Here is a 12,278-nt window from a genome sequence, read left to right as displayed (position 1 = left end):
CTCCCCAACAGCCCAGCCGATAAGCAGCAAAAACGCTGACAAGCCCTTCTCCTCCATGAGGGGGCCGCCTCTTCTTTTTTCTCTGGACTTGCCAATCATTTTGCACTAATTTGTCCCACGTTGCAAGTGTCTGCTACTCCCAAATAAACCCATTTTTGCTGCTAAAATAGCTGACAGTTTTATTTGTAAGGTTCACGGGGAACCAGGAGAGTGCGGAGCCTTGACTGCCAGAGGAGAACACCCGGAGCCAATGGTGCCACTGGCGGGTGAACGGAAGGAGGAGAGGCCTGCGAAGGAGAGGCCGTCCGCCCTGCCTAGGCAGGGATACCCTCCGCTGTCCTGCCGCCTCTGCTCACCTTCAGGGCGGCATGCAGCCCTGTCCCGCAGCAGCGGGCACACCCGGGCGCTCAAGGGCATTGCAAGGGGCGAGGCGCTTCTTTAGCTCCCGAGTTACCTCATTTTGCAGCGAGGAAAGCAGGACCCGAAAGCTAAAAATCCACCCTCACCTGCGCAGGTCCTTGGCTCCAGCTCGCTCCGCGCTGGCGCCCCTGGGGCCCGGTCCCTCTCCGCTTCCGCCCTTGCAGTTCCTGGGACCCGAGTGCTGACTCCCCGAGCTCCCATCCGGGCGGGAGAGACCCCGCCTCGCGCCCCGGCCCCCGCAACCCCGAGACTGCGCTGCCCCAGCCAGAGAGCTAGGCCGCGGAGGGCCGCCAGGGGGCGCAACACGCCCCCCGGACGAGGCCCTCCGGTTCCGGCCCCCGCCGGGGTGCGCGCGTGCGCACTGCGCCCCCCGCCGGGCCTGCGCACTGCGCAAAGCGGGATCGGAGCCGCGGCAGGAGGATGTGGCGACCGGTGAGCCTCCTGCCGACGCGGCCCCGCGCCCCTTCCCCGCCGGCCGCCTGCCCGGAACCCTCAGGGCCCTCGTGGGAGCCTGCCCCAGCCCTCAGACACCCTGGGTTCAGACGCGCTCGTAGGCCCCGGGCCCCGAAGAAGCCCCCCAGGGACACCGCCCGCCGCGCAGGGCGCCCTCTCCTCTCAGGGGCAGGTGCGCCGTGGGGAGCCTCGCCTCGGCGGCGGCCCGTCCCTGCTTCCTGGGCCGGAGGACGCCCTTCCCACCCCGTTTCCTGCGCCGTGCCTGCCTAGACCCCTCTCCGCTGCACCCTCGGCCGGCGCCCCATCTTTCCTTTCATCTGCTCCCTCGGGAGCCCTTTTCCCCTCTGGTCACCAGCCCACCCCGGATCCCTCTGCCTCTGAGGAGGCGAGAGGACTTTGGGGGTGCTGACCCCCGTTCTGCTCGGAAAGCCCCCCTCCCTCAGGCCTTCCCCGACGCCATGCCTGCCTTGACCCTGCAGTGGCGGCTGGCTTTGCAGGCTGCTTCTCGGCTGGGCCTCCCGTTCTGTTGCGTATCTGCACTTAGGAGCGGCACCTTTCAAACTGGGTGTCATGATCGTTGACCCAGATCTTACCCACCACCCAAGAACCTGGCTCTTTCCTCAAAGGATTCAGAGTGGAAGAGACTGAGGGGATTCAGCGGCATTTCCAACTTGGAATTTTCTGTACAGCCTGTACTTTTCTAGTAAGCTCAGCCTTGTAGGCTTAGATATTAATAGTACAAATGAATTTCCATGAACTGTTGTGACTTGCAGTGAGCAGTACCCTTGCATGAGGGTGTTTTATGGGCTGAGATAACAAAGCAGTGTGGGTCTGTGAGTCAGCCTTTGGTGCAGCACTTTACGGTTTACAAAGCCTTTCACAGGTTCAGGTCACTTAATTTCCCAGACAGCCCTAGGAGTGGATGGGCAGTGGAGTGGGGCCCGTAGGCTTCTGACTGGTGACTGGTGCTGAGGGGGTCACAGACCCTTGGAAAAGAAAAGGGCAGGGCATTCATGGTCCTCAGCACCTCTGCTTCCTCACCATGAGAACCTTTCTGTACTCTGGTTTCCTCTCCCAGTGAGGTGCGTAAAGCTGCTGACTGCCCAGGTTCTTGCTAGCTTGGTGTGGTTTTTGTTTCTGGCCTCATCCTGAGATTCTGCCGTTGCTTCTCACGTGGGCTGGCTTGTCTGCAGCAGCCTTTCATCTCTCTTACCATTCGCTGTGTCTGATCTACAAGGCGCTAGAGAAACAGATGGCTCGGCTTGTGCCTGAATCATGAGCACACATGCTCATGGTTCTGTGTTCAGGTGCACACTTTTGTGAGCTTTGTACTACCTGTTTGAGTGTTACTACTTGGAGCTCTTTTTTGCTTCTTTATAGGTTGCTGGCTGAGCCCCGGATAAGTGCTCTTTTTCTGCAGGCAAACTGCACCCATGCCAAGAGAGCACAAGAGTTTGGGGTGGAGGAGGCTCATCTTGTCCAAACTGGAAGGCTTTGGGTGGGAGGGTGTTGGGACAAGTGTAAGCCTCGACTGTCCCAGGCAAGATGAGCTGGGTGGTCGTCCTGGGGAGTCACTGGCATGTGGGAGCATCTCACACAGCCCTGTCTGTGCCGTTTCCTGACATGCTCTGGTGCTCTGGTATGGTTTGCGTTATATGGGATGTGGTGGAAATCACCCTGGACTGGTTCCTGGGAGGTCTGGCTACAGGCTCTGCCCCATGTTTATAGCTGTGTGACCTCTTCAGCCTTCAGGGATGTCTCCTGTGTGATGTTGATGGTTTGAAGAGCATGGCGTCCCAAACTGGCCGGAAGGGCCCAGGCACCTGCACAGCCCTGTGTGCCCCAGCAGGGCCTCTGGGGCTGTGGGCACATGGCCTCGTCCTCGGGGTCCTGCCCAGGGCAGGGCTGCTGTGGGGGCCGCCACCCTCTCCTGCCTCACTGCTGCCTTCCACCTGTGGTTTGGCTGACTTCCTCACTTGAGCCATGTGGTGTTCTAGTTCGTTCTGTGCTTTAGCCACTGTTTCACAACTCAGTAAGCATTGGAGTTTCTGCTGCTTCTAGCAAGCACCGGATGCTAGTTCCTGGAAGAACAGAGATGATTGAGAGGTGGGCCATGCTCAGTCTAAGGGAGTCTGACTGTAAACTGACAGTCCCATGCCTGTGCGGTAAGGACCGTGGGACAGACATGTACAAGGTGCAGAGGTGGGGAGGGGCAGTGGCAAGACAGGAGCAGTGGTGAATCTGTGGGCAGAGGGTGTTCCTCATTCTAGGCAGGACGGCAGCCTGGAGAGCAGCCTGGGTCCGGCTCTGCAGGGTCTGCCAGAGGGATCTGTGTCGGTGGCGTGTGAACAAGGAGGTAGTGCTGGGAGACGAGTGGAGGATGACCAGATATACCTATGCTGTGGTGGTTCCTCAGAGAACTGTTGCTGGGGCTGTGGTCAGGGGTGGTCACTCTTGTGGCCTTGCACCCTCTGAGCCTGTGTACGCGAGGGCACTCAGCACCTCGTGGACTGTGGTCTTCAGCTTACCCCCCAGACCCCCTGACAGTGGGGTGGCAAAAGGAGGTGGGGCACCACCAGGGCCTCATGCTTTAGTATAAAATGATTCAGATATAGCATGCTCCTCCATAAAGAGCTGTAGGTTTTCATATGAAAATGACGTTTAAAGTTACTGGTGCATACTCACTAACCCTTGCATATCAATGACTCTCCAGGACAATGTGCTCTGTCCTGGGCTGTCAGGACCCCTCCATGGGGGTGGGGGGAGGTGTCTCACTGCAGCCACTATGGGACTGGAAAGGGAGTTGACTGAGGACGCAGCCCACCTTGGGTCCTGGCTGTGCCAGCAGTTCCATCTGGGGGTCATGTGTGGGGTCTTTTGAGAGGCAGGTGCACAAAGAAGTTGTACCCACGAAATGCCAGGCCCTGAATGAGGTGCTCCGTTTCCAGCTTTGCAAGGTGGACACTGTCGTGTCCATTTCACACGTGAAAGGTGTCTGAGGAGTGGAGCCCCCAGGCACGGGGGAAGGGCATGGGGCAAGCAGACCAGGCCAGTGTCCTCCAGCATGGGGCTCAGCATTCAGCTGGGTCTGCCCTGCCCCGTCTGTATATTCTGTTGTTCCACTGGGCCATCAGAAAACCTGAGCGGCCCCTGAGGGCTGGTGCCTGGCCAGCGTCACACAGACTTCTTTGAGGGTGAGTCCTGAGTCCCCACTGTGTGCTCCCCCGAGCCTCCCTAGTGGACCTGGGGCCTCCTCCAGCTGGCAGGACCACGGGCAGGGCTGAGCCTTCTTGGGGAGCTCTCCTCAGCAGCAGGCTGCTGCTATCTCTCTGTTATACCAGTGTGGCCCTCACAGGAGTGTGGGCAGCCCCTGGTCCTGGAGCGGGCACGCCTGGGCTCCTGCATGTTGCCCCCTCCTTCTGCTTCAGCTCAGGGACTCATGGCCTCTGCATGGCGAGGCCCTTGCTGTTCCTGCCATTGACTGGCACACAGACTAGAGTAACTCCTAGACCTCCTCTCCTCCTGAGTGCTTAATGGCTCGGGATAATCACTGCCCACCAGCTTCAGCCATATCCCTTCTTCACCACAGGGAATCAGGGAACCCACTGGAGCTGTGAGCACACATGCCCATCCACCCTGCTGGTACCCTCCCGCTCCGTTAGCCGCAAGGCATTCCTGCACAGCCTGTGTAGAACCCAGCTCTGGGCTTCTCCCTGTTGGCAGTGGTCTCTCTCATCTTCCAGTCCGTTTTTATTCCTTCTGTAAAACCAGGAGGAAGCTGACAGTCTTCTAACAGGAATAGTTCAGTTCAGCCCTGCCAGCAAGTACGCACTTGGTGTCAGACGGGGAGGGCCTGGAGGAGCGGGGCTGTCGGGAGGACGGCAAGGGCACTGGGGACCAGTGGACAGCGTGGCGGGCCTGTGGGAGGGCAGCCTCAGTGGTACCTCCACCAAGCCTGCACCGCAGTGTCACTGCACCCGGTGGGCTGACGGCCCCTCCCAGAGCCCTGCCAACGCCAGCTGACCGGCGCTTCAGTAGTGCTGTGGTCCCTGCTCTGCAGACAGAAACTGAGTCACAGGGCGGGAGCAGCTCACCCATACTGCGCAGCTGGCAAGTGCTGGAGCCAGACCCCAGCTCCAGTCCCACAAGTCTGGGTCTGGAGTCTGCCCCAGGTTCCAGCCTGGGCTCTACCCAGCCTCTGGGGTGGGTTGTCCCTGGACCATTTGCAAGTGAGCCAATATAGTAGACATTGTGATAATCCCTAAACTCGCCCACTCACTCCCCACAACAGGACACGTTCACACAGCCAGGGTGATTTCACGGTGTCTGAAATACTAACAATCATGCCCTGAGTTCCATCCACACTCTGGCTTGCCTGCAGGCCCGGCAGTGCTGTGAAGGCTCTTCCTGTCAGGCCTGGGCCGCGCTCTGCGCTTGGTGTTGAGTCTGTCCAGCCTCTGGGCTGTGACACTCCTACTTTTTTTCTTTTTAAACCTCTTGTCATGAGAAGTTGCAAATATTAGCAGAAGTAGAATTGATAGGACGGTGCCTAGCTCCAGCAGTTCCCACCTCGGATGCAAAACGACCGTTTGGAGGGTGCCCCACACTCTGGCCCTGATTGGCGGGGTGTTCTCAGGGTCACAGTCATGGATGTCGACCCCCCAGGGCAGGCCGCTGGCAGCTGTTGTCAGCTCTCAGTCAGTGGTTTGTGGTCTTGCTGGGAAGATCAGAACCACGGCTGAACCCTCACTGGCCAGAGAGGCGGGCAGTGTGGTCCCCAGCCCTCAGGTGCCAGCCTCGGGTCATCTCACATGTTCCAAGTCTACGTGGCTCCATCCCCCAGGCCCCTCCCTGGGCCTCAGCTGTCTGGACACCTGCCCCTGCCTCCTCCTGGGCTGATTGCTCCTTTCCTGGAGGAAAACTCAGGGGCCCCTTGGGATGCCCCGACTGGTTCCAGCTCACTTTATTGCCCACCTGTTTCTTTTTGGGCAGCCCCTTCCCCACCTCTGAGCACTTACTGTTTTCCAGCCACACAGGCCTGTCACCCTCTCAGAAATGCCCTGTCATCTCCTGGCTTCAGGCCTTTACTGACGCCATGTCCTCTGCTCAGAAGACCCTCCCCAGTGTCCGCGTGGAAGTCCCATCCAAGCCAGCTCTCAGGACCCCTCCTTCGCTCATACCCCAAGCTGCCCCCGGCGGCCCCTTGGCTCTGCTTGCATCCGTCTGTGGCCCCTGGTCACATGCTGGGCCTTTTGGGGAGAGTTTGTAGTAGATGTGGAATCGGGTGATGAGTATGGTGGGGGGTGTAGAGACCTCCTTGGAGAGATGACAGGCCAGATGAAGCCTGGCAGTTTCATCTGGGGGCAGGGGACACTGCAGGAACACACCTCCCAACACACCTGCTGTCGTCACGAGCCCTTGTGGAACGTAAGGTTGGAGGTGGTCGGGGTCTCAGCCTGGAACCGTCCATCCTGCAGGCACTTAATGTTCTAAGCAGCTGTGGGCACAAGCTGGTTCTTGGGGATGCCTCTGCTGTTCTGTGTGCCATGCTTGTGGCCGGTCAGCCTGTGCTGCCTTTGGGGCACAGAACGCCTAGGCGCCCTAGGCCCCGTCTGCCCCCTGCTCGCCCTCCGCTCCTGTCCCACCTCCGCGGGGCCCTCCTTGAGGATCTGTACTCACTGGGCGGCTGCGCCAGCCGGGTTCTCACTGGCGCCTGCTGCCCTCTTGGGACGCCGGGTCACGGACCTTCTCCGCGGACTCCTGCTGCTGGCAGGCCTTGAGAGAGTTTTCAGGGCTGTGCGCTTTGGCCGGAAGGTGAATGGGAAGTGAGTTCCTTACTCAGCCCAGGGTTCAAAAGAATAATGTTAGTATCTATGCTGTGGGTTATGACTTACTATGCACAGTTTTTTTCCCTAAAAACTGAGAATACAAAGTTGGGAATTTTGCTGTTCAAGAACTCTTAAGACCTCCAAATTCAAGTAAGTGGGAGACTGTTAATCCCACTCCTAGGACACCAAATGCAATGGTGTTTCTTTCCTCTAAGTATGTGTAACAGTAACAACATTCTGCAGAGCAGTAAGACTAGTGTAACTGCGTTCGGGTTCCCAGACCTGAGTCTCGTCTGTGAGTCTGTGGGCGGGGGTCTTCCTACACATACACCAAGCAGTTCTCCAACACCAGCAGGGTATCCAAGAACTCACCTCTGACACTTTCTGCCCGGAGGAGACAGCACCAGATTCCCCAGGTTAAGGGCTCTGTCCTGCGAGACTTTCCTCCACCCCCGACTCCAGGCACAGTTCCCTGTGCTTCTGACCTACCAGCTGCAGATTGGAGGCTCCCACGACCTCCCTGTTAGGTTTGGTTAATGTACTAGAGCGGCTCACAGACCTCAGGAAAACACATTTACCAGTTTAGTAAAGGATATCATAAAGGATACAGGTTAAGCCCAGTGAAGAGATGCACAGGGCAAGGCCCCCAATGAAGGAGCTCCTGGCCCCCCTGGGGCCCAGCTGGGTGGCTCCTGGAGGTGCTCCTGTTCCCCCAGCCTGGAAGCTCCGTCAGGATCCAGGCAGGCAGAGAGATCAGCTCCTCAGGGGTGTTTGTGAGGGCTTCAGTCAGTCATTGTCGTGACTGACTTAATTATTAGCCATAATGATTCAGCCTCCAGCCTTGGCCGGGAGGGGGGAGGGTTGAGGGGGATCCTAAAGTCTCATTAACATGACAAGACACCCATTTCACCTTTAAGACTCTGCAGTGCTTTCAGGAACTGTGGGTGAGAACCAAATATACCTGGGTAATATATATTTGGTCATGAATGACCAAATATGTATTTCTTAAGACTCAAATCACCGAGATCAGAGGAAACAGTATAGTAAAAAAAAAAAAAAAAGAGATCGGGAGACCAAGGTTGCTGGTGGGCGGAGCAGAGCCATGTGCTGTCGCTGCAGGGAGGTGCCGCCTCGGCAGGGTCTCCATCGCTCCAAGGCTCTCGGCTCCCACCTGGCCTTCCCTGCCCCCTCCTCCAGGTGGCAGCTTCCCAGGTCCCCACCTCTGGGGCCATGTACATGGAAGTCCTGTGTGTTCACTTGCTTTCCAAACAGCAGCCCACACACACGGGCTGTTTCTCCTGCGTTGCGTCTTCTGGCTCAGAGTCTGAGATACTCTTTCTGATTGTGTGATTAGGCATTCTTGACACCAGTTCTGAACTGTGAGGGCCTTCCCAGGCTTCTGGCCAGTGGTCTGAGCAGCAGGCAGGGACTATCAGGACCTTCAAAGGCAGGTAGGTTTAGCAGTAGCCCCCTGTGAACTGTGTGCAGTCTTCTCCACATGGTCCTTTGACCCAAGCCTTGCTCTTGAGAGGTGGTATCATCTTTGCATCCCAGAGTCAAATACGTGGGCCCACCCTGTGCATGCCCCCGGAAGTGCTGGCATTCCTGGGGAGCATATCAGGGTGCAGGTAGAGGGAGGCACAGCTTGCCCCCAAGCATCAGGCTTGTGTGATGTCAGCTTGGCAGAAGGCCAGGCGTGCCCCTGCGTTGCCTGACCCTGTGCCATTTGCTCACTTTGCAGTCACAGCTTTGCCGCTTACACTGTGCTCTGCTGCAGAGCAGGACGAAGCCCTGGCCACTGCCTGCTGCCCTCTCCAGGAGACACCTGAGGGCCCTGCCTGTGAGAGGGTGAGTTCTCGTTAGCCATGGGGCCCTGTGGGCACATGCCTCTCACCAGGTATTGATGGACAGCCTCCGCTGTGGGCCTGACACTGGATCTTTTTTGTAGCCCCACCCCAAGATGGGGTGTGTTGGCTCCTGGTGTGGTGCCCTGGGACCCACAGCCATCAAGGTCCTGCCATGGGACCAGTCCCAGGGACGACTACCTGCAGGCCCCAAGGAAAACAGGAAGGGTTCAGAGTGAAGGGGTTGGGGCCAGAACAGGTCGGAGCAGCAGGAGATGCAGGGGGTGCTCCAGGCGGGAGGCCAGACAGGCTGGCAGAGCAGCAGGTGAGCTGCCGAGCACTCGGGCTGCTTGATGTGGGGCAGACGCATGGTGCTTGTTGGGCGCCCTGGGTTCCGTTTTGAGCCCTCTCCTCATTCAGTATGTGTCACCTACTGCCCTTCATCTGCAGCCCGGTTGGGCTGTCAGCAGGGTGGACCGCGGCTGTGGCTCTGTGTAGTGTGTGTGCCCTGTGGCTTGAGGACACAGCCCTGCCCTTTACCCACCCACCTCCTGTCCAGTGCCCTGTACACGTGGAGGGGAGAAGGCAGCCCCCCAGCAGAGCCCCAAACTCTCTGCTGGACACAACTCTCCTTGGAGCAGTGGGGGCGGGAAGGAGGAGGGGAGGCAGCTGCCCCGGTGGCCACAGTCCTGACATGAGGTAGCCTGCAGAGGCTTGTGGCCCAGCTGCAGGTCCCTGGGCTGTGGGAGCGCACACAAGCCCGCAGGACGGAGGCGGCAGGTGGGAGATGACCTGGGGGTGCACCTCCGTCTCCCTCCAGGTCCTGGAGACCCCGGCCCCTGTGGAGGAAGGCCCTCTCCGCCACAGTGATGGGAATGCCCCTGCTCCTCAGCATCCGCTATTTCACGGCGGAGCCTCAGGAGAAGAGGCGGATGCGGCTCATGGCAGACGGCATCGGGCGCTTCAGCAGGCAGGAGGGGCTGGGGTGGGCGGGGCTGCAGGGTCCCACCATGGGGTGCCAGGTACATGTGGTGCAGTGTGGGTGAGCCCCCACAGGCCCTGCAGTGTCGAGTCACCACAGCCTCCCTCAGGCTGATGGCCCCAGGATGGCTCACAGACCTCAGAAACATGCTGTGCTGCGATTGCAGCATTAAGATGGCAAAAGGAGACACAGCAGAACCAGGCTGAGGATGCAGCAGTGCGACGTTCAGGAGGGCCCAGAGTTATCCCCCTGCCATGGGTGTCACAGGATGTTGGGATCGTCCTTCCGAGCTTCGGTGTCACACTCATCACACAGGCACCGTCGACTAAATCGTTCACACTGTGATCAGATTCAGTCTCCAGCCCCATCCCTTCCTTGGTGAGGCTGTCCTGGCTCAGAGCCCCCCAGCTCTGGTCACATGGCTGTCCGAGCCCCTTGCTGAAACTCTGTGGGCTTGGAGGCCAGCAGCAGGACAAAGGCCAGGTGCCTCTTTGGGTGAAGTTGATTCTTCATGACACAGTGTCTCTGGTGCATTTGGAGGCTTACAGACCAGTAATATTGTACAGCAAGGGTCAGCAAAACTGGGCAGGTGAAGCTTACAAAATAGAGCTTTCTTGGAAAGGCAGCCACACTCACATGCTTTCACCGTAACAGCAGAGTGGAGACCAGAGGGCCCCAAAACATCAAGTACTTACTGTGCAATCTTGTAAAGGAAAAGTGGACTGACTCCTGGGTAAATGGTCCCTTGATTTGGTTTGTTTCGTGCCTAGTTGCATCTTGGCAAGAACAGCCCAGGAGGGGTGCCGTGTCCTGGTTTGTCCCGGGCACGGGGTTGCGGCCCGTCTGCTCAGTCTCACTGGGTCTCCTGCCTCTGACCTGAGCCGGAGCCTGCCTGCCCCTCAGGGTACTTACCGGTCCATCTCCTGCCGTAGGGGTTTCTTGCCTCCCTGTTCGCTCTCGTGTTCATCTGGCCTCATGGCTCTTGTTCCGCGGCTCACCATCTGCTCGTGTTGCTGCTCTTCTGCCACTAAGACCAACCATTCCAGGTTGGCTGGAGGGAGCCCCTTTAACCTGACTTTTGTGACCATTTTCTTTTCTTTTCTTTTTTTTCTTTTTACATTTCTGTTGTTTTAAACCACCAAGTTTGTGGAAATTTGTAATGGCAGCCCTAGGAACCCAATGTAGATGCCTATTGGATAGCATTGAGATGTTGAAATGACAAGTGAATTTGGATTTTGGGGAAAAGATCTGGACTGGAGATATAAAATTGCAAGACTTTAGTACAGAGGTTATGTTTAAAGCAGTGACAGTGGTTGAGATCCCCAGGGAGAAAATGTGTCAAGAAGAGAACAGGTGTGACCATTTTCTTTTATCTGCAACATTTCATTCTAAAACCTAAGCACACACTGGGGTTGGGAAGGCTGCACAGTGAGCCTAGTTCTTGCTATCAATATTTTCATGTCCTTTTGACGGGTCTCCACTTCTTGAGCATTTTACTTGGTCTGGTACTACAGGACGCCCCGGGCCCATTTCCTCTCTCCCAGCCGCGCACTGGTCCCTCCCCAGGGAGCCTGGGTCCTCAGGGCCCACGAGGGCCCACCACGCCACCACCCTGGGCTGCCCGCTCCTGGGCCCTCCGGCGGACGGGCTGGGGATGTGCAAGCTCTGTCTGCAGCTGTGGGTACCCGGCCTTGGCTCACGCGGTGCGCCCCACTTCCAGCACAGGACCATTCTTGTGCTCTCCCGTGTTTGCGACCCCCTCCTCCGGCTGGGGGAAACCTGGCTCCCTTGTCCTTAGTGACTTGCTCCACGAGTCACCCTGGGTGTAGCTGTCACCCCCACCACCCTCGCTGTGGCCCCTTTGAGACCTTGTACTGGCTTTTGGAAGGAGGGAAGCCCTCCATTCTGCGTCTCCAGGGAGCACCTTGCTTGCCTGGCCATCCGCACACGCCCTTCTTCACAGACGACGCTGTGGGCTGTGCGGAGCTGAGGTGAGTGGGACACAGCTGGTCGTGGAGGCTGGCTTGTCAAGCACCAGGCATGGGCTCCTCGTTGCTCTAAGATGTCCCCCTTGGCTGCCGGCTGACATATGCCCAGCCAGTGCTTCTCACTTTTTTTTTTTTTTTAGCATTTTTGTGGGTTTTTTTGGTATCATTAATCTACAATTACATGAAGAATATTATGTTTACTAGGCTCCCCCATTCACCAAGTTCTTCTCGCCTTTTAATTCTGGCCCTCCTGTAGTGGCAGGGAGAGGCCTGGACCCGGACCCGTGGCCCCGTGCCTCGCAGGGGCTTCTGTCACGAGGAAGAGACCCACACCCCTCTCGTAAAGGTCCAGGCCAAGGCCTGGGGTCTGCAGCACTGGAGGCCTGGATTCCGGTCCTGGGTTCTTCTGTCCATAGCCTGGGGTGTGGGGCAGTGGGTGAGAACCCGGACCTGCCACCAGAAGGGGATGCAGAGGACCACACCCTCAGCTGGAGAGCTTGGGAGCCCCAGCTCGGGGACGAGCTGTCTGGGTGCCCCCGTCCCGTGTGTGGAGCAGGACCCCGTTTGAGGGGAAGCCTGGAGCGAGGGCATGTCCTCAGGCACTGCGGCCAGCTCTGCTGCCCATCACAGCTCTGCTAGGTTTTGGATGGACTTCGTTTTATAATGAACGCTACAAAAGGATGAAAAAGAAACCACGCCTGGGTGTTTGGGCCTGAGGCTTCCACCCCTGCTCTGGCCCCCCATCTGTCTTGGGCACCCACTG

The 12,278-nt window shown here is 58.1% G+C and overlaps 1 protein-coding gene across 4 annotated transcripts in view; it reads left to right on the top strand.

Moving 5' to 3' along the window:
- Positions 1-736: 736 nt before the first annotated feature.
- The window catches only part of ADCK5 (aarF domain containing kinase 5), a 14,286-nt gene continuing 2,744 nt past the window's right edge, over positions 737-12,278 (top strand). For 2 of the 4 annotated variants that reach the window (XM_036923098.1, XM_036923097.1), the window contains exons 1-3: positions 737-852; positions 8,443-8,549; positions 9,366-9,515. In XM_036923098.1, coding sequence (XP_036778993.1) covers positions 841-852; positions 8,443-8,549; positions 9,366-9,515 — 269 coding nt within the window. In that variant the 5' untranslated portion in view covers positions 737-840. The remainder of the gene's footprint in view (positions 853-8,442; positions 8,550-9,365; positions 9,516-12,278) is intronic. The other 2 variants (XM_036923101.1, XM_036923100.1) reach the window with 1 other exon arrangement.

The sequence above is a fragment of the Manis pentadactyla genome, chromosome 3 (assembly GCF_030020395.1).
Source record: "Manis pentadactyla isolate mManPen7 chromosome 3, mManPen7.hap1, whole genome shotgun sequence".
Classification (NCBI taxonomy): Eukaryota; Metazoa; Chordata; class Mammalia; order Pholidota; family Manidae; genus Manis; species Manis pentadactyla.
Note: the sequence above shows the minus strand (reverse complement) of the source record. Positions and strands in the feature narration are given on the sequence as shown.